General features: G+C 54.1%; 1 protein-coding gene across 14 annotated transcripts in view; it reads left to right on the forward strand.

Annotated features, from left to right (window-relative positions):
- TNS1 (tensin 1) overlaps positions 1–26,268 on the forward strand; it is a 221,014-nt gene that overhangs the window by 175,309 nt on the left and 19,437 nt on the right. For 6 of the 14 annotated variants that reach the window (XM_036422211.2, XM_036422221.2, XM_045575828.1 and 3 more), the window contains 7 exons: positions 1,330–2,901; positions 8,782–8,868; positions 13,639–13,838; positions 15,031–15,106; positions 18,423–18,515; positions 19,076–19,099; positions 19,625–19,663. In XM_036422211.2, coding sequence (XP_036278104.2) covers positions 1,330–2,901; positions 8,782–8,868; positions 13,639–13,838; positions 15,031–15,106; positions 18,423–18,515; positions 19,076–19,099; positions 19,625–19,663 — 2,091 coding nt within the window. The remainder of the gene's footprint in view (positions 1–1,329; positions 2,902–8,781; positions 8,869–13,638; positions 13,839–15,030; positions 15,107–18,422; positions 18,516–19,075; positions 19,100–19,624; positions 19,664–26,268) is intronic. The other 8 variants (XM_036422220.2, XM_036422215.2, XM_036422213.2 and 5 more) reach the window with 8 other exon arrangements.

Genomic DNA, 26,268 nt, shown 5'->3' on the forward strand with positions numbered 1-26,268 from the left:
AGGACCTCAGTGTCTCCATCTTTGAAATAGGAGGCAGAACCCTCCCTAACACACAGGGTTAGAAACAACGTATGTATAAAGTGTATAGCAAAGTGTTCGGCGCATAACAGATGTTGGCTGCATGGTACCCATTATTATTACTTGTGTTTGCATATGTGTGCCCACAGTGTGCTTTCTGGCTGGGGGTACCTGGGCATTTGATGTGGGTGAACATGGGGTGCTTGATTTGGGTGATTACTGGTTGGCACGTAGACTTCTGGATGTCTTTGTGCCAGGTTTTCTGTGTGTGTGTGTGTGTGTGTGTGTGTGTGAGTGAGAGAGAGAGAGAGAGAGAGAGAGAGAGAGAGAGAGAGAGAGAGACTGGGTCTGGGTTGGGGTTTGTGCAGTATTTGGGAGAAACCCTTTTTTTTTTTTTTGCCAAGTGGGGGCTTGCCTTGGAGTGAGGGAAGGTGCGTGTGTGTGTGTGTGCGTGTATGTGTGTGTATGTGTGTGTCTCTCTGTGTGTGTGTCTTTGTGTATGTGTATGTCTCTGTATGTGCACGTGTGTCTGTGTGTGTCTGTGTGTGTCTGTGTGTGTGTCTCTGTGTGTGTGTGTCTGTGTGTGTGCGTGTGTGTGTATGTGTGTGTGTGTGCGTGTGTGTCTGTGTGTGTGTCTGTGTGCGTGTGTGTCTGTGTGTGTGTGTCTGTGTGTGTGTGTGTGTGTGTGTGTGTGTGTCTTTCGGGCTGGGAGTTGGGCTGCTGACTGTACGGGTGTGAAATCACTGAGTTCCTCTGCACGGGGGAAGTTCTTCGCTCCTGAGTCAGCCCTTTGGCCTTGAGCCACCCGGCACTCACTTTTTCCTTTCAGAGAAAGCGCTGCTCAGGGGGCCCGGAGCTGTCTGTGGACAAAATGACACCGAGGGGGGCGGGGGCACCTCTCCCTGGTGAAAGCCTCTGCCTTTTGTTCTTGATCTCTAAGATGCTTCCCCGCCCCTGCCCCAATCCCTTTCCAGAACCTTCACGTCCCCAGCATTCAGGGCAAATGTGTCTCATTTGACAGGGGGCCTGCTGGCTTTGGTCCAGAGCTCCCAGGTCCTTGGGAAGCTAGCAAGATGCCAGAGGCAACATTTGGATGGGTGACTTAACCCCCAAGACCCTCTGCCCAACCTTAAGATCTGCTGGCTGGCCCTGAAGCAGGGTGTTGGGGGGGTCCTGTAGTCCTTTTGCCTTGCTCTGTCTCGGGGTACCGAGAGGAGGTTTTAGGATCCAGGGAATGGAAGCCCTCACTCTTCTCCTCGGGAGAAGAGAAGATGTCCCCGCTTCCTGCTGACGTCTGCTCTTCCTCTGCAGAGGTGGTGGGACACACGCAGGGGCCACTGGACGGGAGCCTGTATGCCAAGGTGAAGAAGAAGGACTCCCTGAATGGCAGCACCGGGGCCGTCAATGCCACACGCCCTGCTCTGTCGGCCACTCCCAACCACGTGGAGCACACCCTGTCTGTGAGCAGCGACTCCGGCAACTCCACTGCTTCCACCAAGACAGACAAGACCGATGAGCCTGCCCTCGGCCCTGCCGGTGCCCCTGTTGCCCTGAGTCCCGAGGAGAAGCGTGAGCTGGAGCGCCTGCTCAGCGGCTTCGGCTTAGAACGAGAGAAGCCGGGCGCTATGTACCACGCCCAACACCTCCGGTCCCGCCTGGCGGGGGGCCCTGCCGTGCCCTCTGCCGGCCGCCATGTCGTCCCGGCCCAGGTCCACGTCAATGGTGGGGCGTTGACATCTGAGCGGGAGACGGACATTCTGGATGATGAACTGCCCAACCAGGACGGGCACAGCGTGGGCAGCATGGGCACACTGTCCTCCCTGGACGGCATCACCAACACCAGCGAGGGGGGCTACCCGGAGGCGCTGTCCCCCTTGACCAATGGCCTGGACAAGCCCTACGCCATGGAGCCGATGGTGAATGGTGGGGGCTACCCCTATGAGTCTGCCAGCCGGGCAGTGCCTGCCCATGCGGGCCACGTGGCTCCCATGCGGCCCTCCTACTCTGCGCAGGAGGGCTTAGCTGGCTACCAGCGGGAGGGCACCCACCCCGCCTGGGCACAGCAAGTGGCCACCTCCCACTATGGTCACGACCCCAGCAGTATGTTCCGCTCTCAGTCCTTTCCGGACACGGAGCCCCAGCTGCCCCCAGCACCAGCCCGGGGGGGAAGCAGTCGGGAGGCTGTGCAGAGGGGCCTCAATTCCTGGCAGCAACAGCAGCAGCAGCAGCAGCAGCCTCACCTGCCTCCTCGCCAGCAGGAAAGAGCCCACTTGGAGAGTGTCCGGCCCAGCAGGCCCGGCCCCCAGCCACTGGCAGAGACGCCCACGCCTGGCCTCCCTGAGTTCCCGAGGGCAGCCTCGCAGCAGGAGATCGAGCAGTCCATCGAAGCCCTCAACATGCTGATGCTGGACCTAGAGCCATCCTCGGCTGCCGCCCCGCTGCACAAATCCCAGAGTGTCCCTGGGGCCTGGCCTGGGGCTTCCCCACTCTCTTCTCAGCCTCTTTCCGGCTCCTCCTACCAGACCCATCCGCTGACCCAGTCCAGATCTGGCTACATCCCCAGTGGGCATTCCTTGGGAACCCCTGAGCCAGCCCCACGGGCCTCCCTGGAGCCCGTCCCTCAGGGCAGGTCTTACTCACCTTATGATTATCAGGCTGGGCCCAACCAGAGCTACCGTCCAAAGAGCCCAGCTGCCTCCTCTTCCTTGCCTGCTTTCCTTCCAAGCAACTACAGCCCTCCAGGGCCTCAGCAGCCCCCCGCCTCTCTCCCTGGCCTCACCGCTCAGCCTCAGCTCCCACCAAAGGAGGCGACTTCAGACCCATCCCGAACTCCGGAGGAGGAGCCCTTGAACCTGGAGGGGCTGGTGGCCCACAGGGTAGCAGGTAAGAGCCTCAGGGACCATCGTGCCGGGTATCCCTTCTTTATTCCCTCCACATCTTCCCTCGTTGGTCTCAGTTGGTCTAGCTTGGGAAGGTACAGGCAGAGCCATCACACCTCAGCAGACACTGGTTTGGTCTGGAAAAGAGGCTGGCAGGAGCCCACACTAGCCATCCCTTCTTGCATTCATTGTTTGTTAGGCTCCAAACAGGCATTGAGATGGAAAGATCAGTGTCTTTCAGTTCCTGTCCTCCAGGAGCTTACAGTCTAGTGAGGGTCAGGTAATTCTAAGAGAGTGCAATGTGTGCTACAATAAGATCGAGACCAAAGCCCCAGAGCTTGGGAAAAGCAAGGCTTATGAGCTAGGACAATCGGGGAGCTTCCTGGAGGTAGTGACTTTGTAGAGCTGGAGTACATATCTTCTAAGGAGAGAGGAAATGGCCTCTGTAACTGCCTGTAGTGCTGTCTGTACTCAGACTTCAGTTTCTTAGGGAAGGCACAGAGAAGGCTAGAGGGAGGTCTTATAGACCCAAATTCCCGCTTGGGCATAACAAAACCTGAGAGGGTATCCTGACGCCCTTGGGCTCCTGAGTGTCCAACCCTGGTGGGTCCTTTCAGGATATTTCTGTTTCGGGGAGGCCGATGTCCCCCTTCTGGTCCAGTTATCCTGTCCTGTTGGTCCTCGCTTTGGGACCAGCTTTGTATGAGAAGCAAGACACTGAGAAACAAAGCTTCATTTCCTATCAGAACGTGAATGGGTTTATCTTTCTGGAGAGAGGAGAGAGAGTGGAGCAACTGGAAGAGCTTATTGGGGAGATATAGGCAAGAAATGGCAGATGTTTTGGCCATACTGGGGGGACAGGAAGGATCCCCTTCCTTCCCACTGGCCTAAGCCTATGACCATTCCATGGGGGCAGTCAAACTGTGTGGAGAATCCTATGGGCTAGTTTGTTGTGAAGCTAAAACCCAGGCAGGTGTGAACCAGAGACTAGGGCTGGGGGCGGAGGGCTAGAGTACAATTCCTTGGCTGACAGAGTGGTGAAAGCTCATGGAGGAGAAGAGCAATCTGGGCAGCTGACTCTGCTCTTCACCCCTTTTTCCTAAATTTATGGGAAGCTGAGTCACCATGCCAGCTGCAAGGAGAGGGAGACACCCTTGCTGGGGATGGATGGTGGGTTTGGGGAAGAAGGCCAGCTGGCTAATGGGCGGGGCCCTGGGTGTGGGGGCATGGACACCCAGAGCAGAGCACAGTCCCCAGCTCAACTGTCCATAACTTGAAATTGGCCATAATGGAAGAAGTTACACCATTGAAAGTGGCAATTGGGGCTCTCCCCTGGAGAGCTAGTCTAGCAGCACATCATTGCTTTTACCCGAGACAAAACCAAAACACAGGTAAGTAGCTCTGTAACCCTAGCAGTGAAAGAAAGACTCCATGGGAGTGGTCCAGACTTTTCCTCCTGGTTTTTTGAAGGGAGGGGAACGAAGCTCTCCCAATATTTTACAGAATTGGAGTAGTGGCCTGAGGAATAGTCACATTTTTAGCCTAATGAAGGGTAGGATCCAGAGGACTTTCCTCTGGGGAACAAGATGAATTACCTCCCCCTAACAAAACTCTTCTGTATAGCTCTCCTGAGCGTGCTCAAGAGGAAGGCATACCTGAATGTTTCAGGAAGGATGCCCATCTTGTAGTGCATCTCCCCTCAGCCTTTTTTCTCCTACTAGCTTCTGAGGGCTTGATGTTCAACCTCTATATCTCGTAGTTGCTCAGTCTTTGGCTGCCAAGAATGATAGGAAAGGGTGATATTATTGGCACATCTCTGCTCCCATTTCTTCCATCAACTGTGTATGACTCAGGAGAAGGGATGATATGCATAGAGGGGCAGTTATACTTGGTTTCCAGGCCTGTAAAGGGGCCTCTCTGGTCCATGCCCGTCAGGAACAGTGTTTCTTATGTCAGCAGCAGATCCTTAGTAGCTCTTCAGGATGTTTGCCATGCAAGTGTAGATAAAGGCACATAGATAGGATCAATGTGCAGAATAGTCTAGAAGCCAGGGAGGATAAATTTCCAGCATCACGTCTTTCTGCTCATTCAAATTCCATAAGAAGCTGGAACATAAGCTTTAACATGAGTAACCCAGGAAGCTCAGATCTGAGGGAGAACGTCTTCATGGCCATGAACTTGATCTAGTTTCTCCTGGCTTTTCTCCCTCAGGTCTTCATTTTCCTACTTGGCTATCCACCATGTTCTGTATTATGTCCCTGGTTCATTCCACTTTAATACAACAACTTCTTATGTTTTACTTCAGCTTATATTTCAGAGAATAATGATGTAGGTTTTTTTTTTTAATTTAATAAGAGGTATATACTAGAAACCTGTAGCATACACTATACTTTCTTATGAAACATTAGAAATATTATCACAGCCAGGGACAAAGTAAGCATACCCATTATCACCACTATCATTTAACATTGTATTGGATGTCCTAGCCAGTGCAATAAGACAAGAAAAAGAAATAAGAGTCAGAGTTGGTGAGTCCAATCAAGTTATCTTCTGATCCCAGTTCTGTGACTAGACTGATCTCAAATGTCTGTAGGGATAGAGATTTCAATGCATGTTGGAAGCAAGATGTGGATCTTATCCTTAAGGAGTCTAGAGTATAGTAAGAGGAAAAGAGAACTGGAACATTTAAGTCATTAGTAATAAGGGAAGTTTGGAGAAAGTTCTGCGGGATTGAGGTAAAAGGAGATATCACCATCAGCGAGAGAGACTGAAGTGGTTCTGTTTTGAGTGTGGGTTTTAAACAGAGCTTGGACAATGAGTAGGATTTTGGAAAGTGAATAGGGTCATTGGAGAAAGAGGTTTCACAGTGAAGACAGAAAAACATAGCTGTCAAGAATGGTAGCGTGGGTCCTGCCTCTGGTTGGCCTTTAAAGCCAGACTAAGGAGCTTGAACCTTACTTAGTGGAAGTGTAGGAAACTGTATTTTAATTGGGAGAGTATGCCATGATCTGAGATGTAGTTTAGGAAGCTGTAGTTTAGGAGATACTTCGAGTTGGGAGATATAGGAGCATATTAGATAGCTTGGGTATGGGGACTGGATCAAGGTGCTGACCATGGAAATTAAGAAGAAGAGATGAATCCCAAGGATGCTGTGTCAGAAGTGGATGTTTGCAAATTGATTTGATGTAGTGGGTGAGGGAAAGGGAGACATCAGAGAGAATTCTGCAGTTCCATGAATATAAATAGAATGATAGTTCCATTAACAATCCAAGAATTATGAGAAAGAGCAAGATGAAGACTTCAGGGTTAGACATGCTGAGTTTGAGGTGATGGTAGAGCCTCTAGGTAGAGATGTATGAAAGGCAATTAAATATCCAAAATTGGAGTCTGAAAGAGCTATAGATTTTGGAGTCATCCTCACAAAGGTGAAATGTAAAGCTTTGGGCATAGATGATATATTTATGCCACTAGGCACGGAGAGAAAAGAACGTAGGGTAAAATAGCCATGATGGGAATGGAGACCATACAGTGCACTGAGAATGAATGTTCATGCTGGTGAGAGGAGATGCGGACTGTGGGTCATCACAGAAGTCAGGATAGGAAAGGGTTTCCAGGAGGAGGAGTGGGGGAGGGCAGCAATGTCACTGTAGAGAGGTCATGAGAAGGAGCATTGAGAAAAATGCACTGGGCTTGCCAATAAGGTGGCCTCAGGATTTTCAAAGGCATATTTTCAGTAGGGTGATGGTGATAGAAGCCAGACTGAGGGATTGAGTGAGTGGGGAGGGAGTGTAGACAAGCATGTCAACTACTCTTCTGAGTGGTTTTGTGATAAAAGGAGAGAGGATGGCAGCTAAAGAGGGTAGCAAGATATTCAGAACTTTTTGTACATATAGGAAAAAAGAGAATGTAGAGAAGAAAAAGATATGAGGAAGAAAGAAATTGATAGAATAAGGTCTCTAAGAAAGTAAAAGGAGATAGGCTTAGGAGCCTACATGGATAAATTAGGCTCATCCAGGGGGTGAGATACCTCTTCATGAAATAATGAGGGATAGATACAGATATAGGGAGATACTGGTGTCAAGCTCTGAGAGCTTGAATTGAGAACCCTCCATTCGGATTATTCATCCAATATGAACCCCTAATCTATGCTACATGCTATTTTAGGCTCTTGAGAAATGGTGGTAAACAGAGAAAAATCTTTGCCTTCATGGTGGCGTTGGACAATAAACAAATAAGCAAAGACATATATAATATGCCAGATGGGTGGTAAGTGCCATGGAGATAAAGCAGAAAAGTGCCAGTGAAGGGTTGAGGGTGGGTGGGTGGTTGCACTTCTTATAGGATGGTTAAGGATGGCTTTTCTGGGTGGTAAGGGAACGTGCAAAGGCCCTGTGGCAGGAGGATACCTGCTATGGGAAATGTAGTGGGACATGAAGTCAGAGAGATCATGGGAATGAGGGCCAGCTTACATGGGCCTTGTAGGTGATCATATCAACTTTGGCTTTTGCCCATTGTGTTGTGAGGAGCCTTAGGAAGGATTTGGGCAGAATAGTGACTTCATCTGGTTTGTTCTAAAAGGATCAGTGTGGCCTGGATGGAAGGAGGAAGACTAGTTAGGAGGCTGCTGATTTGGATCAAGATGGTAGGCATATTTTTGAGGTGGAGTCATTAAAACTTATAGTAGACCAGCAATGGGATGTAAGACAAAGAGATCAGGAAGTGAGATGCTTCTTCATGAAACAATAAAGGAAAGATACAGATATAGGAAAGTCAAGGTTTTTTACTTTAGAGACTAAAGGATGGAGTTGGTCTTTATTGAGATGGGTACGGATATAGGAAGAGCTGGCTTAGAGGGCATATCGTAAGTGTGACTTTTGCCATGTTAGATTTGAGATGCCCACAAAACATCCAAGATGGTGGGACATAGGAGTCAGGAGTCTCAGGGGGAGCGGATAGAGCTTAGAAACGTGAGAGTAACATTACTTGGCTATCACGTAAAGCATGCCGCTGCCTGCCATCACCTAGGGCGTGAGCACAGGTAGAGGAGAGGTCCCCGGAGTGCATCTGACGTCTCACACATGCAGCAGTTAGGGGCATAGAAGGATTCAGCAGAGGAACTGCTGTGGAGCAGCTGTCGAAGTGTGGAGGAAAGCTGGAAGGGCGTGGATCCCGGGAAGCCAGTGATAGTGGTCACTAGGAGGCCATGGGTGTGAAGGTGGGTTGGGAGTCAGCTAGGGTGAACGAAAGGATGACCCAGCAGATCCTCACAGTGCATTTAGGCAGGCTCACGTTAAGGACTTGGCAGTGGTGCCCAGCAGCTTTGGGGAGGAGTAGAAAGTCCCACAGAGCAGGATTTCTATGGTGGGTGTGATGGAAGAACAAAGCTTGGATGCCAGGGAGTATGGCCCATGGACTCAGCCTGGCATGGTCACAGCTGAATCCAGGAAGAGGCAGGTGCCCATGAGAGGAGAGAGGACCCAGGATGGGGCCATGCTGACGGTGAGGGGCAGGTGACGCGTGGGACAACAGGACTGAAGTCTCCTGGGCCCAGGCTGGGTTAGAAATTAGAGGGACATGGTGACCTGCTGAACAGCAGGAGGTCTGTCTGCCCTTTGAGGAAATTAGATCCTAGATCCATCCTCTCTTCTTACCTGACGTCCTCCCCCCTTCCCTCCAGAGTGTGACCAGAACACCAACTAATTTGATTTTCTCTTTGTTTTTGTTTTGTTTTGTCTTGTTTAATGCCTCGTTCCTGGCGTTCTTCGTTGTCCCATGTCCACCTGTCCCCTGTGCTATGGGTGTGGTGCCTTCCCTGCCTGGTGTCATCCCTTCCCTTCCTGCTTGCCTCCCCTCCCTGCCGGCTCCCCCGGGGTGGTGTGGGCAGCGTACAATGCCAGATTGCAGGATCTTGGGCTAAATGTCAGCTACTGGCGCCCTCCTCTCCACCGGCTCCGATCTTCCTCCCTCTCTGGTTGGTTCCTCTCCTCTCCTCTCCTCTCCCCTTTATAACTCCATGGCCCTCATCTCAGCTCTCGGTTTCTCTCTTCCCCTCCTCCTTCATGAACTATTGCTTCCATACTTTTGCCACTTTCTTCCTCTCTCCTTATTTTTCCATCTCCTCCTCACTTTTCTTCTCCTTCTGTTCTCTTCTTTCCATTTCTTTCCTATTCTTGCTGCCCCTCTCTCCTTTTCTCACTGCACCCATCTCTCTCCTTGCCCACTTGTCCTCCCTCCTTCTGCATGAGTGAGTGCTCCCACTTCTGCATGGACACAGGCCTGATGCTTTCAGCCTTGGCCTTACCTGCTAGGAACAGGGTCTGGGTAAGAAGGCTAACTCTAAGGCTCCCTGTGGACAAGAGGGAGCTCAGCACCAGATCTGGGGCCTCAGCAGGAAAGAGTGGTGCCCAGCTCCTACCGCTCTGACCATTCCTGAATATAGCACTCCCTGGGCACAGAGCACCGCTGTGACCTCATTCCAAATCTCTGATACCTACGGCCAAGAGCCAGAAGCCCTGGGTGTGGTCCTGGGTCTGATGTGACCACCTCTGTGACCCTGGGCAAGTCTCTTCATTACTCAGAGCTAAGCTCCCCCACGTGAAAAATGGAGTGCTGCCCTGCTTCCCAACATGGGGGACCCTTCCCCAAGGGCCAGATTGCTCAGTTTGAGAGTGATGGGGTTCACTATGTCTACCTTGGTCTCTTGACAAATGGGGCCTATAGCCTTTTAGACCTGGGGACCTTGCAAGTCACCTTATTCTTTTCCTGCTCCTCGGAGCCACAGGCCTGGGTCCAGGAGAAGATGCCGTGACCTTGACTAGTTCTGGGAAAAGGCTTATTAGGGGTGGTGGCCACAGTTGACTCCCAATGGTAATATCTGGAATTTCCTGGACCTCCCTTCTCCCAGTCCATGGAAAATGGGGAGATGGCTCTAGCAGAATGCCCCTGTCTGCCTCCTCTCCTCTCCCTCCTCCTTTTTCTCGGCCCAGTGGTGGGGAGTGCAGGGTTCATCTGGACCCGGGGTTCGGGCGTTCTGGGGTGGTGGGCCTGTCCTGAGGGGAGCTGGCATGGCTTGCCCTGGGGCTGCTAGTGTGATCGCCGTGTGGCTTTCTGGTGCCCTGGCCCAGCAGGTGGCCTCCCGGATCCCCTCACTTCCAGAGCCCCGGCATGCCATCGGACCTGCCCCGCCACCTGGAGCTGAGGAACCGGTCTTCTGGAAATCGGAAGGCTGGAAGGAAGAGCTGGGTCTGGGGGGTGGAAGCGGCCAGGATGGGCTTGAAGGGAAGGCCTGTGATGAAGCCTGACGCTGGGGATATTTGTCTGTGGGGCCAGGGGCGGTCAGGGCCGGACCCTACCAGAGAATGTGTATTGATGGTGTTAGAACTACAGCCCCAGAATTGCAGTGCGCGTTTGTGTGTGCGTGTGTGTGTGTGTGTGTGTGTGTGAGTGAGTGTGTGCATGCGTGTATGAATATGTGTGAGTGTTTGTGAGTGTGTGTGTGAGAATATGAGTGTGTGTGTGCTAGATGAGGTAGATTTAGTGTCCTAGGTCCAGCCCACTTAAGGGGGAACCTTGCAGCCAGCTGCTCCCAAACTCAGTACTGTCCCGGAGAGCTGAGTGAGGACCCCTGGGAAATGGGGCTGTTCCGGTGCCCTGCTCTTCAGATCTGGCAGCTCGTGTGGAGGCCCTGGGCTGAAGTGACCCCTGTCCTGCAGGCGGTGGGGAAGGCCCAGTGCCCATGGTGTGTGATCCCTGAGAGGATGACAAAGGGCTCTGAGTGTGGCCCATCGTTATCCGAAAGAACACATGATTGCTGTATGAAGGGGCTGACGAGAGGTTCTGAGGGTGACCCTGGCCTCCCGCTGTTCCTGTTGGGTGAAGGCTCTGTGTGCACACACGTGTGTGTATATGTGTATCGATATTTGCGTGGTGCCTCTGTGCGTGCAGAGTGGAGCACACAGGCATGGTGGCCCTGAGGGAGAGAGGGCCCTGGAGACAGAAAGGCCTGGGGGTGAGTGGGGGAGCAGGCCTATTTTTACTATCGGTCCGTTTCCAGGACGTGAGGGAGGGCTGTTCTCTCCCTGACACTGGCTGTCAGCCTGTGTCCAGACTGCCCAGCTTGGCTGGGGAACAATGGGGCTCTCTTCTCTCCCTCCGCCCAGCTTCAGCTCCCCTCCCGTCGGGACAGACAAGAGAGAGGGAACATGGCTCTCCGGGCACCGAGGGGCAGATCTGGGCCTGCCAAGGGGGACAACAGTGAGACACTGTGTTCAAAGAATGTGAGAGGCCCTGGCTGGCACTGGTGCCGTGGGGCGCTCTGCGGGGGAGGGGCTGTCCCATGGGAGTGGAATGCGGGGTCTTCCCCTCCTGCAGAGGCAGGCTCCTCTGAGCGCCCCAGCTCTGTGGAGGGCATTCTGGTTGTCCCTCTACCTCTGGACAGACCACGCCCCCACGTGCTGCTCTGGTGGCACTGGAGAGGGGCCGTGAGGAGGGGAGATGGCTCTCAGGTGTCCGACAGCCTTCTGGGAGGGTCCCCGCCCTCCACAGTCGGTAAGCTCCTCCAGCTGCCCAGCCTCCCTCCGGGCATTGCAACCCCCTGAACATGGAGGTTGTCATGGGCATCCTGGGGTGAAGGCTCTTGTTCCTCTGTGAAATTCAGTGCCTCCAGCAGACCCACTTTCAAGGGCAGACACCAGATCCCACACAGGGAGACTGGCCACTCCTCACTGAGGCCCAGGGACCTGCCAGGAAGAGGCTGCGGGGCTGGGCCGGCCGGAACTGAAACCGGCCCTAATGCATTTCTGCTAACCTTGGGGCTGAACTCAGTTCCAACCCCGAGAGCCTTTTCCAAATGGGCCTCCTTTGTCACAATTATTATTAGAAAATCAATGGCTATGTCTGCTTCTCTCTGATGTTTTTGCCAGGAATGAAACCAGCAGTAGTTCTGAACCGAGCGCCCAGTAAGACTGAGGGGAAGAGGGCTCAGAGGGAGAGAGAGAAGCTCAGCCCAGGGTAGGGGCGCCCGCTACCTCTGGTGGGAGGTGCAGGCGGCTGCTTTGAGGGCTGAGGGCCTGGTATGCAGTGGGGTCCTGTGCGCTGCTCTGGACTTTTGGAGATGCACCCCATCTTTCATCGGGCCCCTGGTTAGGATGATATGATCCCCAAGTTTCTATTCCAAAAGTCAGGGCACTTCAAAGTGAGGGGCTTATTTTCTTTAAGTAAAGCAGTTTGTGAGTCCAGATTACCGTCCCCATTTGGGCTCTTCTCTCTTAGTTGAGGTGGCAGGCAGGCTGCCCTCTCACAATAAATAGCTCCGCGTGTAGACTCGAAACACCACTGGGTGTCTTCTGCGTCTGTGAGTGTGTGTGCCAGTCTGGCGGCTCTCCAGATGGGACCCCTAACTACAGGCAAATATGATTGTGTGTGTTGGAGTGTGTCTGTGTGCATGTGTGTATGTGCCCGTCCCTGGAGTTGGCAGCAGGCATCCTACTATTCATGGCAGGTAGGAAGGCTTCCCAGCACGTACTGCTCATGGCAGCCTCCGTGGCCGTGCCAGACGGGAGCTGGGAGGCCGCCCGTGGTGTGCAGACCCCATTCTGGGTGGTAGGTGATTCAATCTGAAGGAAGGTGATTGCTGCTTAGCTGCATCAGCACGTTCCTAGGGGCCAGCAGTGTGTGTGTGTGTGTGTGTAGAGGTGTCTGTGCCTGTGTGCACATGTGCCATGGGACAGGGTTCCCAGGTGTGCTGGCATGGGGCTGGTGTGGCCAGGGTCTCAGTTCCATGTGACCTTTGGTAAGTCCCAGTACCTCATTGCTCTTGGGGGTTGGGGGTGAGGGCAGGGCTGAGAGCTGGCACCAGCTGATCATCATGACCAGGAGCTTGGATCTTGGTCTCTGGGACTCGGGGGTACGTTTTCTAGGATTCTGGAGCCAGCTTGGTGAGGCAATGTGTTCTGTGCCTCAGCCCAGCTGTGGGAAGAGAGAGTGGGAGGGAAGAAGGGTGGGGTTAACAACATCCCCAGGCCTGAGGAATGGAAAGAAGAACAGAAAAGCAGATGGAGCTCACAACTCCAGCTCTGCAGGCTATTCTGCTGGGAGGGGCAGGGTAGGAACTTGGACCATTTTGGGAGCAAGAAAGGGGTGGGCAGCTAAGACAGGCATAAGGGAAGCTGGTAAGAGGTTTAGGAAGTGTACTAGATGAGGTTGGGGAACCCTGGAGAAGGTCAGCAGTATTCTAGGGGCCAGTTCGGGCTGGAGACTTTATAACAGGACTTAGTCACTTCTTTGTTTCTTCTCGGGAGCACCATTTGCAAGATGATGCATTATGCACTCTTTCCAAAAGTCCTTCCCCATGGGCCTGATGTTGCTTGTTGGTTGATCAGTCGCCTTGGAGACTGTCTCTCCTCCCTCCACCTTCCCTCATTTGCCTTGAAGCCCTGGCCCTCTGCCTCCAGGCCTTGGAAGGAGTTGACATCTGTTTCTTGTATCAGTCCTTTGTGTTCTGGGCCCCAGCCCTGTGCGGAGTAGATTCCTGGTGAAGGCCAGCCCAACTGAAGCAGGTCCCCCGCCCTGCAGGGTGTGGGCAGAGGGAGGCGGGGGTGGGGGGTGGGGTTTGCAGAGGAGAGGCAGGCCTAGCTCCAGCATGGTCCCTGAGAGTGCACTGTCTCCTCTGGGGAATCAGGCCCCATGGGTCCTTTCTCGTACGATATGCTCATGGCCCTCTCTGCCCTGCCGTTCCACCCAGGGGTCCAGTCTCGGGAGAAGCAGCAGCCTGCAGAGCCCCCAGCCCTTCTCCGGAGGCGGGCAGCCAGCGACGGACAGTATGAGAACCAGTCTCCAGAACCCTCATCCCCCCGGAGTCCTGGGATGCGCTCCCCAGTCCAGTGCGTGTCCCCAGAGCTGGCTCTCACGATTGCTCTCAATCCTGGAGGGCGGCCCAAAGAGGTGAGTCCTTAGGCCACATCCTGGGACCACAGAAAGTAGCAGAGCCCATCTGAATGCCCCAGCAACATGATGGTCAACCGGGCAGCATGGACCTGTCAGTAAGCTGGTGATTGTTTTCCTCCCCGCATCCTCACCCCGGGTTCCCGCATGTGGAACCTGGACCTCCATTTCCTTCCCTAAATAGCTTTTATGTCCCTGCGGCTTCCATTGACACTGAGATTGAGTTCCCTTCTTGACTCCTGAAGAGCTCCTCGAGAGGTTGGTAAGGATCCGGGTGTGACACAGGGACCACAGTCTGTGAACTTCAAACCAGATCATACAGCCTGACAAGGTGTTTTTGAGCCCTTTCTAGGCATAGGGTTTCCCCTGGAGATCTAACTTCAATGCCCAAACCTTTGCATTGCTGACATATTTCAGTGATTTGAGGTTGGAGGCATTGGGTCTTTTATATATATATTTTACAGAGAGGAAGGGAGAGATACAGAGAGTTAGAAAAATTAGAGAGAGAGAGAAACATCGATCAGCTGCCTGATGCACACTCCCCACTGGGTATGTGCCCGCAACCAAGGTATATGCCCTTGACCAGAATCGAATCTGGGACCCTTGAGTCCACAGGCCAATGCTCTATCTATTGAGCCACATCGGTTAAGGCTGAGGCATTGGGTCTTAAACTTCAACGTGGATAATGATCACCGGCAGTTTGTTAAAATGTAGACTCCTGAATCCACCTCCAGAGGTTCCAGCTCTGGGATGGGGAACCTGCATGCTCAACGTGTACTCTGGAAGGTTCTGATGCGAATAGTCCATGTCTGATAAAATCCAGGCTGAGTCATCCTGGACATGAATGGCACTTGGACATCTTTCCTCTCCTGCCTTCTGCTTGGACCCGTGTCCTCTGTCCCCCAGCCCTTCACCTCTGCCCGGTTTGAAATATTTCCAAAGCAGGTGCTCCTGAATTCCGCCTGTGCCTTACAGATGGCCTGGCAAAATCACCATGTCCCGTTCTCTTGGCTACAAGAGGTTGTAGGGGCCACGAATGTGGGCAGTCTCTGCCTTGGATCTCTGTTCACCTGGCAGGGGTGGAGGGTCGGGTTGGCGAGGGGCTTTGTGGCCTGGTTAACGGGGAAACACCTCCTTCTCAAGGTTGTGGTTCTAATGTACCCCCTTTCCTCCCCGTGTTTTTCTCCCACAGCCCCATTTGCACAGCTACAAAGAGGCCTTCGAGGAGATGGAGGGAACTGCTCCGTCCAGCCCACCGCCCAGTGGGGGTAAGCGATCCCTACTAAGCCTGTCTTCCTTGGGTCCCCTGGATCCCCTCTGAGCCCCTGCCTCTGGAAGCACCCCAGGTTTGGGGTGGGGGTGCTGGCAGAGTTGAGCAGAGCCACCGTCTGACCCTAATCACCCTGTGGCTCATGTCACTTCCCCTTCCACCCCTATTTCCTTTTTTTTCTGTGGTCCACACCCCCACATCTACAGAGGCATCAACGGAGTCTTAGGGCCCCACTGACTGAAGTGGGGGCCCCTGGGCTCCCGGGTGTGGAGTTTTCGTAGGCATTGAGACTTTGCATCCTCCATCCAAAACACCCCGTACGCTAAAGTGACTCTTTGTGACGAGCAGGACAACCTTTGGCCTTCTTGCTTCTAATGCCCATTTCTGTGTGCATCCTGGCCCGCCATTCAGTGTCTGTCAAGGAAAGAAAGGCCACGCATGCGTAGGCTGACCGAATCCCCTATCTCCCATCCGTGGCCTGCAGGCAGGAGCAGGTAGTCTGCACCCCCAATGCACTCGCCAGAGAGGCAAATCCCCACAGGGCAGAGGGGTTTCCCCGCACAGAGAAGGCTGGGTGAGCGCAGGAGTGAGACAGTGCTTCCCTCTGTGGTGGAAGAGACCATGCTGAGGAGCTTGGAGAAACGCTTTGTGGGAAAGCAGGGAATGAACAACACTGGACTGGGAAGGCTCCAGTGGTCCCCGGGAAAGGCCGGGGTGTGCAGAAGAGTGGGGGCTGGTGTTGCTCTGGGATGGGTTGGCTGGGCTGCGCCCAGACTGTCTAGGCATTTGCCCCATGAGAGGGGCGGGGTGTGAGGAGGAGAACAGGCCCTGCGTTCTCCTGGTGGCTGCCACCAGAACCAGGCCCTCGCTCCACCAGAGCCTGTGCTGCCTGCTCTCTGGGGTGTGCGGGAGGCCACCGTCATGACTGGAGACCATGGCTCTCCCTAGAGCAATGCAGTCCAAAGGCAATCTAACACGAGCCACGTTTATTATTTAAACTTTTTAAATAGCCACGTTTAAAAAACATTGAGAAACTGGAGAAATTAAGTTTAATGATCTTTTTTACTTAACCCCAAGTATCCAAAATATTACCATCTCAACAGGTAAATCACTATAAAAATAGTAATGAGACATTTTTCAGTCTCTAAAAAATATAAAAGGAAACCAGTGAAACGGATTTTAATAATAGATTTTATTTAACCCCAGAGACCTAAAATATTATCATTTCAACATGGAATGGTAGATATTGAGATATTTTGTGCTCCTGTTTCACACCAAATCTTTGAAATCTGGGTGTGTACAGCTCTCAGTTCAGACTGGCCACATTGCAAGTTCTTCCTAGCCCCGTGAGGCTCATGGCGACCGTTTGGACAGTGGGAGCCCTGGGCGATCTACGCAGGAGGCAGCTCTGTAGCCTTTTATGACTCCGTGGAGTCTCTGTCCCTGGCCTTACCCTTCACCTTTACTCGTACTCTACTTCCCTATCGGTCCAAACAGCTAAGATCTTGGCCATCCTCCTGTTTGGGACGGAAGCCCTGTAGGCTGAGCTTGGGTTGGGTTTTACCACTTGTAAAACTTGGGTTTTACCACGCTCCCGTTTTTTCTCTCTCTCCCCTTGGTCAGTCCTGGGTGCCCTGGAGGGGGAGGGGAGAATAAGTCAGAGGTTTCACCCATGCACAGGGCTGGGAGAGAGGGCAGAGGCGGAGAAATGCGAGGAATTCTCCCCGAAGCAAAAGCTTGGCCTGGCTTTAGGCCACCCACTGGCCCGCCTCAGAGAAGGGCCAGGTCCTGCAGACTGGGACATGAGCAAGGAAGGAGCTGGAGATGCATGAGGGGAAAGGAGAGAAACCTCTCACACTTGCGGCCTGCAGAGCCTTCAAGTTCTTCTTGGCCTCTGAGGCTGGGCATGGAAATCCATTGAGTGACAAACATTGATATGTGCTTGATAAGTGTCGATGGCAAGACACTTCTGTGCATGTGTGTAAAGGGAGAAGGAGGGACCAACAGACCTCACACCTAGACCTACCCAATGCCCGGCTGAGTGTTTGTACACAGTTGTCCCTTCTGATGTATTTATCTTTTGGGCATCTGAGGACAAAGTGAGGTGGAGTGCAGGAGTGGGCTACCCACCGGAGCCCTGTGATGTTTCATTATTCTCACAGACACGATATATATGTTACTTGCCTTGAGAGATTGTATTTTTTGTTGGTTTCCTGTAGGTATCACTGTCTTTTGGGAAAGGGAGGTGGGGCCAGAGAGAGTCCCAGAGCTGCCTTGGAGGGTCCCGGACAACTGAGGGCCACAGCTAGTCTGTTGAGGCTGTGGGTGTGGGTCAGGCAGCCTTGCCTGGTGGATCCGTGTGGCTGCGTGTCCTCAGAGCTCATGGCCTTGGCAGGCGTCTGATGACCGGGATAGCAGACACAGAGCTCTTTCTCTTGCTTCTCCTTGGAGATGTGTTAGGATACATGGCAGCCGCCATTGAGAAATCTCGTGACTGGGTGTAACAGTCTCTCGGTAGATCAGCTCCAAGTCTGGCCTCTTCCTTGGCTGGTGGGACAAAGCCCGGCAGCCCTCTCTGACCTTGTGAGTTACGTGACACTTCTGACCTGGACATGTGGTTCGGGAGGGACCTGAGGTTAGTGCAGGGAGCCGGTGCTCTGGCCTGAGGACGGTGGAGATCGGGCTTCTGCCTCTTCTAGAACACTGAGGTTTTGGGAACAGAGGGCCCCATGCGGAGAAATTCTGCCTGGGTGTGTGCAAGGGACACGCTTGGCTGGGAGTCAAAGACCTTTGGCTGCCGCTGGCCTGGGCTCTCAGGGTTGGCATGGTTCCACTGACTCCTTCTCCTCCGTCTGTTCATGACAGGATGTGCCCTCTGGATGCTCCATTTTCCTTTGTTCTCTAAGTCCATCTAAGTGCCTCGCTTAGAAAGACTCTATGTTGGAGGAGGTGGGGGGGAGAGAAGAGGAGGAGGAAGAGGGAATAATATGTGAAAAATCAGATAGCCAAAGAAACCTGCATGTATGTTAAATCATGGCCTAGGGAAAGGAGGGATTTTCTCAAGGTGGAGAGGCAAGGCTGGGACAGGGACTCCGTATCCCGACTCAGTTTACCTTCGCACTGCAGAGGAAAACCAGACAGGGCAGGGCAGTGTAGCCGTAGCAGCGCTCCTGGGCTGGGACTGGTTCCTCTGTCCCCGCTCCTGTGGCCCATTCCTCCCCAACAAGCCCTCACCCATGGGTACCCTCCCTCCTGCCCTCCTCCCCTGCACCTCCTGCTCACTCCCCATGCCTCCCCTCTTCTTTCCCGCACAGTGCGCTCCCCGCCAGGTCTGGCCAAGACACCCTTGTCTGCTCTGGGCCTGAAACCCCACAACCCGGCAGAGATCCTGTTGCATCCCAAGGGCGGTGAGTGGCTCTGGCAGGAAGGGAGACGGTGGGGAGGCCAGCGAGAGGAGTGGGGACTCAGAGGACCCTGTGGTCCTGGGCGGGGCCCAGAGGTGGTGGGTTATCCAGACCTTCCTGGACACAAGTTGGCAGCCTGGGTTTGTGCCCATGCTGAGGTCTGGGTCGGGGAGAGGGGAAGACCCCTTTGCAGCCTTCCTTCCCATTGACGTCTGGGGTCAGCGCCACTCCCAGCGTCCTCTGACTTGGGGATATGAGGCCTGGCCTCCGTTTCCTTGGAGTTGGCCAGCTCTGTGCCAGAAACCAGGCTGCCCCGTGCCCTGGTGTTCAGACACTTGTGTACGCACACACATGTGCACACACATGCAGGCATGCCCCCACACATTCATGCCTCCCACTTCCTGGTCTCATCTCTCAGCTCCTCTCCTTCCTGTGGGGGAAGAAGCGCGGGGGCCTGGGCCCTCAGTAGCCATTTCCATCAGGCTGAGTCCAGAACTTGCTCCCTAGACCCGGGTATGAGGGCTGGGCTGGGACTCTGGGGCAACGTGGCTTCTTTTCCTTAGTCACCAGAAGACTGATCCTGCCAGGTAGGAGCGCAGTGGCATGTGTGTGACCCCCACGGACACACGGCCGGGCACAGCCTCCCACCCCGGAGGTTCTGCATGGTCAGGGACACGGGCACAGCAGAGGGGGCGGGGCAGCCTCTCACCAGGCCAGGACACCCCTGCGTGAGACCCAGCCTGAGAGAGCCCCGGGCAGCGGCTGTGACAGGGATGGCTCGGACTTAGAGCCACGGGGGTCGGGCCTGCAGCTCCAGAGAGCCAGGCCCTCTTGACACTGTGAGCCCCGAGCACCTCGCCACCACACACAGGTGGCACCCTGGAACCCGGGGTCCTGTCAGGGTGGATCTCACCCCACCCCTCGGGGCACTTGTGTGGAGAGTCACCGCTCTACCAGCCTCACCCCTGCTCCCCCACCCTTTTCTCAGCGGATTCTCTCTCAAGAAGTAATCTCTGTTAATGGATCTTTCTCTCCCTTTTGCTCTCCCTCTCCTCTTCATCGCCTGCCTCTCTTCTCCTCTGCCTCTCCACCTCTCTTCTCATCTTCCCCAGAGGAGGATGAGGGGAAGGAGGTGATAGAGCCGTCGGGAGGTAAGTGCTGGCTTGCTGTGTACCGCTTCCCGCTGTCCGGGTCTGGGAATGGCTTTTCCTACAGAGCTGGCTGGCTGGCGGGCTGGGGGCAGCCCTTTGCTGGCCACATCGCAAGTGACCAGGCACATAGCCTCCTGGTCCCTACCCCCTGGTGAGGAGCTGCCCCCCAGAAAGGGCCTGAGCCTGACTGAGGAGCTCGTGGCTCGGGTTCAGGCACAGATGGGGCCCAGGTGTCCTGCTGACAAAACACCCCCTGTTGCTGCCACCCCTCCTGGGGTACAACAAGCCCCTTTGGAGGGCGAGGAGACTCACGCAGCGGCTCATTATTCCATTTCCTGGGTGTATTTGCATGCAGAGCTCGGAACAGGCGTTGCAACCTTCGCACTACTGACATTTGGGGCCGGATGATTCTTAGTTGTGGGGCTGCCCTGTGCATTGTGGGGTGTTTAGAAGCGTCCCTGGCCTCTGCCTGATGCCAGTAGCACTCACCTACTCAATGATAACCAAAATGTCTCCAACATGGACAGTGTCCCTAAGGGGCCAGTCACCCCTCGGAACCACTGTCTTAGAGCCATGAGTTGACTTTTTGAAGCTCTTGCCCGGGCTCTTATCAACACAGATGGTTGGAGGTCTATTTTTTTGGAATTTTGGTGCCTTCCTTCGGGGTTTTCAGAAAAGCTATGGACCCACCCCTGTGCATCTGGACACCATACACATAATGTTGGCGGTATCCAGGCGCTAGCATGTCTGTGTCTCCGCCTAACCCCTAATTTAGATGAGCTCCACATTGTACATGGGAAGCAGAAAGGGGACACAGTCTGGTTGAAAGCCTTTAAGTTATTAGGAACAGAGTTCAAATGATGACTCAGCAGCAGGTGAAACACAGGGGGGTGCTAGCCTGGGTGGCGTAGGTGTGGTTTGGGGGCACCTGGTGTGGTCAGGCCATCTCCACCAAGGGGGGGCTTAGATGAGTGTAGAAGCACCTTCCAGCCTGACATGTTAGATGTTCTGACTTCCCACCGGGACCCTAGGTCCCTGTGGCCTGGCTTTCTTAAACCCACTCTGCTTTCCTTTGCACTTACCGCCTTGATACTCTGCTCCCAAAGCGGGCGTGGGCTGTGCCGCTCTGAGTCTGCCATCCCCCAGGCAGGATGGCTAGAGATTCCATAAGTTTTGCCCACTTTCAGCCGGAGTTTGGGCTGAAAGCCAGGCTGCCAGGCTGCCTGGAGATTGCAGAAGAAGGCACCCCAGCAACTGATCCCAGTGCGGGGTGAGCTGCAGCTTGTTCCTGGCTGCTGGTTCCGGACAGGCAGGGAGGCTGGGACAGGAGTGTAGAGTAAGCTTGGACCCAGAGCTAGCATCCATGTCTTTCCGATGCCCAACCACGCTCTCCTCGTGGTTGCTGACTCCAACAGACTGGTGGACCCTCAAACCCTCTGCTGTGGGAAGGTTTGAGGGGGACTGTCCCACAGGCTGACAGGCCTGGCTCTTTTCCACTTTGGGATGGCACTTCAGAGGAGTGAGTTTCTACAGTACCGAGCTGAGACCTGCCCATTGTCCACACGCGTGACTCTCACCTACAAGGCCTCCAGTCCTCCCCCACCCCAACCCTTCTAACTGGCCTTAAGCCACAGAATTAGGAGGGGAAGGTTCTTAGGGATCAGCCCTGCCACACCCATCACTTCACAGCTGTGGAGCTGAGGTCCTACCTGTGGGGGAGGGTGGGGGCATCTGGCCCAGGCCACAGTGAGAAGGCAGTGGGGCTGAGAGTGGAAATATCTCCTGTCTCCTAGTCAGGTGGCCATTTCAAAGCCCTCCTCCAGCATCCAGGCACGGCGCCCTGAGATTGCAGTGTGGGGGTCGGGATTGCTGCCAGGGCCTGAGGGGTGGGTCTGGGGCAGGGACCTAGGTTGTGGGCAGCCAGTTTCATTTTTCCTGACTCATGTGCTGCCTCCTGGTCAGACGAAAGCACATTCTTTGCTGACTCTCTGAAGCTCTGCTTTCCCTGCTGACACTTTGATGGAGGAAAAAAAAAAAAAATGCCTGTGAGAAAAGTGGTCAGAGGCAGAATTACTCAACCAGGGGAAAGAAAGACTGCAGGGGACTCTGCTCCGTTCAAGGCACCATGCTAAATGCTTTCTATTAATTTGTCCTGTCATTCATTGATTCAGTTAGTCAATACATATTTCGTGTGCTTACTATGGGACAGGCCCCGGGCCAGGATTCAGGGATAGAATGGTTCCTAATCTCATGGAGCATATGCATGAACAGGAGCCAGAATTCAATGGTCACTCAGAATGACATAGCGAGATCAGTGCTCTGAAGGAAAGGGATGAAGTTTTAGGGGACCTTATGGTAAAGACCCTGACCTTGGCTGAAGAAGTGAGATGTGAAAGTGAGTGACATCAACTCAGTGGAACTGGGATGGAAGGAGAGCATTCCATGCAGAGGCAAAGGGCATGTGCAAAGGCCCTGGGTGGGAACTTTTTAAGGAACTACAAAGTCAGAAAGGCTGAGCGCAAGGGGGAGCTGGAGGCTGTAATTAGGGGATTCTAGGGGGACTGTGGTACAGAGTGGGGTTCAATAAGACCATATGGGGTCACTTCACATCTTGTTTGATAATCACAGAAACACTGAGAAGAAGGTGCTAGGAACCCCATTTTCAGATGAGGAGATGACATTGGGGGATGTTAGATGACTTGTCTAGGCCCACACATCCGTCAGAAACAGCTGAGATCCTACATCAGATCAGCATGTGGGTGATGCCCCTTTCCATGTGGTTGCCATGGGCACAACCTCTGATCACAAACAGTAACTTTCCTGGGCATGGGGGCCAGGTACTCTTTCCTGGAGAAAGGAGAGGAGGAAAGCCTTTAGCAGTAAAGATGGGAGGCCAACATCAAGAACATCTACTCAGTGACACAGGAGGAGAGGGAAAGGGGGCGGTCAGGTTAGGTTCTGCTCCTCCCGAGGATTAGATGGCGCCGATTTTGCATAAAGGAAGACACGTGGGTCTAGAAATGTCCCTTCCTGGGATTCTTCGTGCTCTGAGATCCTTGGTGCTGGGTGTACTGTAGCGCCTGGGATTCTGGGGCAGTGGTGTGCGATGCAGACTTACTGAGCACCTACTGTGTGCTAGGTCCTGTCTGAGGCACTGAGGATATAAACACGAGTGAGACTTCAGCCTCAGGTGGAATGCAGAGCGGGGCAGGGCTAGGGTGTGACGGGAACTCCGAGGAGTGGCATGTGGCCCAGTCGAAAAGGTCTGAAATTCTGACCTTTTGACCTGTGGATTGGGACTCGGGGTTTCTTTACTTCCTTCCTCTCCCCCACCCACAAGTCTTCATTTACTTGGAGGGGACAGGCGCCCTCCTGTCCAGGCAAAGGGACTCTCCTGGGAGGCAGAGAATGCACTTTAGGGTGTGGGTAAAGAGGCGACAGTCCCCTAGCCTGGTGGGGCCAAGTCTCTCCTGGGTCTCCAGCTGCTCTCAGCCGCCAATAGCCACTTGGAATGGGTTTGGGCTCCTGGAATGTTCTACATGAAGCACCCTCCCTGGCCCCACCTCTCCACCTCCCCCTCTCCCCCACCCATGCCCAACCCTGTTGCCTCTGGGTGCAGCTGCCCCAGGATTGGCGGAGAGGAGGGAAGCAGCAGGAAAGAGGGTGGAGGGAGGCAGGCGCAGGCCCAGTTGAGGCTCAGGCCCGGCAGGGGCACAGGCCGGCAATGGTGGTGCCGAGTGTAAACAGCTAGTTGGAGTCACCAAGAAAGAATTAGAAGGAACTCGTGTCACTTGATCCTGGCTGGGCAGGTGCGTATTCTCATTCCCATTTTGCAGATGAGGAAACTGAGTCCCAGAAAGGTTCAGTAGCCTCTCCCAGGTCACCTATCCAGCAAGTGGAAAACTGGGAGCCTATGCAGTAGTTGTGACTGAGTGGTTAAGGCAATGGACTAGAAAGATGGGAGCCCACAAGTTATATGTGATACTGAGGTGGGGCGGGGCAGGAACAGACAGAAAAAGGAGGAATTTTCATTATAGAAATCTGAGTCTGAAAACTTGGGAAAACGGAGTTTTTGGCCTGAAAGGTTGGTGTTGAACAGTTCTTGAGATGGACTCAGAAACCAAATAACTTCCTCCAGTCCCTCTTGCTCTGGGTTCATGAGGAGCAGAGATTGTCTACATGGACCCAGGGGGCATTGCTGGTGTGAGGAGAGCACACGCTTCAGAGGTCATGTGGGTTTTAGCTGGAGCTTTGCGGTCAACAAGACTTCCAGGGAATGAGAAAAATGAACGTGTGCTTCTTAGGTCTCAGCTGTGACGCACCTTTGCCTGGGCAGGGCTGGAGGGTAGAGATCATGCGTCTGCTGGTTTGTGGGACAGACACGTATCGAGGGCCTACAGGTGTCAGGCACTGCACAAGGGGGCGGGTGGGCCCTCTGGCCGTCTCTGGGTGGGAGAGAATGTGTGCTGAGTGCTGTGGGTGAGGCTGGGAGCCTGGAAGGACTCAGGAGGAATTTTCAGAAGGAGTGACCTCAGACAGTGAGAATGGCAGGGAGGGTGTGAGGCCCCCTTCTGCCAAGCTGGGTTACCCCAGGACACAGAGCCAGCCTCTCAAGGCTAAAGATACGTTGAAATTATCAGCTCCCCGATTAGGCTCTGGGCCAGACCATCTGGTCCCCACTTGCCTCTGTATGACTTGGGCAAGATACCGACATTCTCCAAATCCTACTTTCTTCAAATATCGATTATTATTATTATTATTATTATTATTATTATTATTATTTTGTTAATCTTCTCTGGAGGATATTTCTTCAATAATTTTTAGAGAGAGTAGAAGGGAGGAAGGAAGGAGGGGGAGAGAGAAAGAGAAACATCAATGTAAGAGAGACACATTGATTGGTTGTCTCTCGCATGTGCTCCAGTGGGGATCAAACCTGCAACCCAGGTACGTGCCCTTGACCCGAAATCGAATCCTTCCATGTGTAGGCCAATGCTCTAACCACCGAGAAACACCAGCCAGGGCTATTTTTATCACTATTAACAGCCTGTGGAGTTGGCTGTTCTCTTGGTGCTGGGCTGGAGTTCTGGGTAGCAGCCAGTTCTGGGTGCCCCCGGGAGACTGGCCCCTCTCTAGGCCACTCTGAGCCACCATTGAGAATCAGGAGGCCGTGGTGCTAGTATCCACAACCACTGACTGGCCGTGTTCTGGGACAAATCGCTCCACCTCTCCCGGCTGAGGAGATGGGTTAGGTCAGAGGTAAGCAAACGTGGTCAAATCTGGTCCACCATCTATTTTTGTAAAGACAGTTTTATTGCAACTCAGACATGCTCATTGGCTTACTGTTGCCACTACTGTTCTCACTCTGCACTAGTGAACTGAGTAGTTGTGTCAGAGGCTGTCCGACCATCAAGCCTAACATATATGCTACCAGATCCTTTTTGAGAAAAAAGTGGGCCTGCTCCGGGTCAGAGGACTCTGTGGCATCTCCTGGTTCTGGTAGGGCCTTGGGCACAGATGGCACAGCACCAATGCCTTTGGAACGGATGTGGCCTGGGGCTTCTGTGAAGTGGGTAGGTGGCCTGGGCTGGTTGAGCGGGGTCTTGAGGATGCCTCGCTGACCTCTGCCCACGTGAACCCTAGCTCTGAGTGCCGAGGTGGCTGGGGCTACCTCACCCTGCACTCCGTACCTGGAACAGAGTGCTCCGAGCTGTCCCTTTGCAGACAGCCTGACCCACCCCGCCCACTGCCCCTGTGAAAACTAGGACCCGCGGGCAGCCTCTGGCCGGAGTTGCACACAGGACTCCCAGACCCTGGGCCTGGATGCAGTGTCGGATCTTGAGGTGACTTCAGAAGCCACGCCAGGACCCCCTAATGCCCTGGTGATCAGACTCCTTCCAAAGTAGTGTTTTCTTTGGGCATAGGGAGGGGCTGTACTGACTCAGTGACCGGCACGGTCCTGGCCGTGCACAGGCTCTTCGCTTCCTCGGGCTGTAGTTTCAGCAGACGCCAGCACTGCGGGCAGAGTGTGTGTCTGTGCTCAGTCATGTCCCTCCCGGGGGGTGGGGGGGTTGGTGGGACCCTGCGCCAGGTTTGGAGGTGGAGGATGTCATCCATCCCTCGTCCTGTCGCTGGAGAAGCCCAGGGCGTCCTGCTGCTCCTCCCTGCTTCATATCGAGCTGGCGCGGGGCTGGCCTCGGAGCGGGGAGCTGGATGCGCCCTGGCCAGGCCTCCAGCATCTTACTCTCCAGGCCTCAGATGTCAGGTGACCTTTCTGGCCCCTGTCCCCTGGCCCCCTTCCTCTTAGGATGTTCTGAACACCACGCGGGGGCGATGGTGTGAGGCTCCGGAGGAATGCTAAGGGTGTCAGGCCGGGGGCTGGGTGTGTTTGGCATGAAGGGGCTGGGCGTGACTCACCGGCGCAGGCCTGCTGGGAGGACAACAAGCCCGTCTGGGGATCCTGGGTGTGGGGGGAAGCCTGTGTAAGCCTGGTGCTGTCCACATAAGGGCGAGGCCGGCTGGCGTTCTAGGTCCCCGGAGAGTACCTAGAGTTCCTGGAGTGCTAGAAGGGCCTGGGGGCCGGGGGCAGCGTCGTGAAAGAGAAGAAG

Source organism: Pipistrellus kuhlii, unplaced genomic scaffold, assembly GCF_014108245.1.
Source record: "Pipistrellus kuhlii isolate mPipKuh1 unplaced genomic scaffold, mPipKuh1.p scaffold_m20_p_7, whole genome shotgun sequence".
In the NCBI taxonomy this organism is placed as follows: Eukaryota; Metazoa; Chordata; class Mammalia; order Chiroptera; family Vespertilionidae; genus Pipistrellus; species Pipistrellus kuhlii.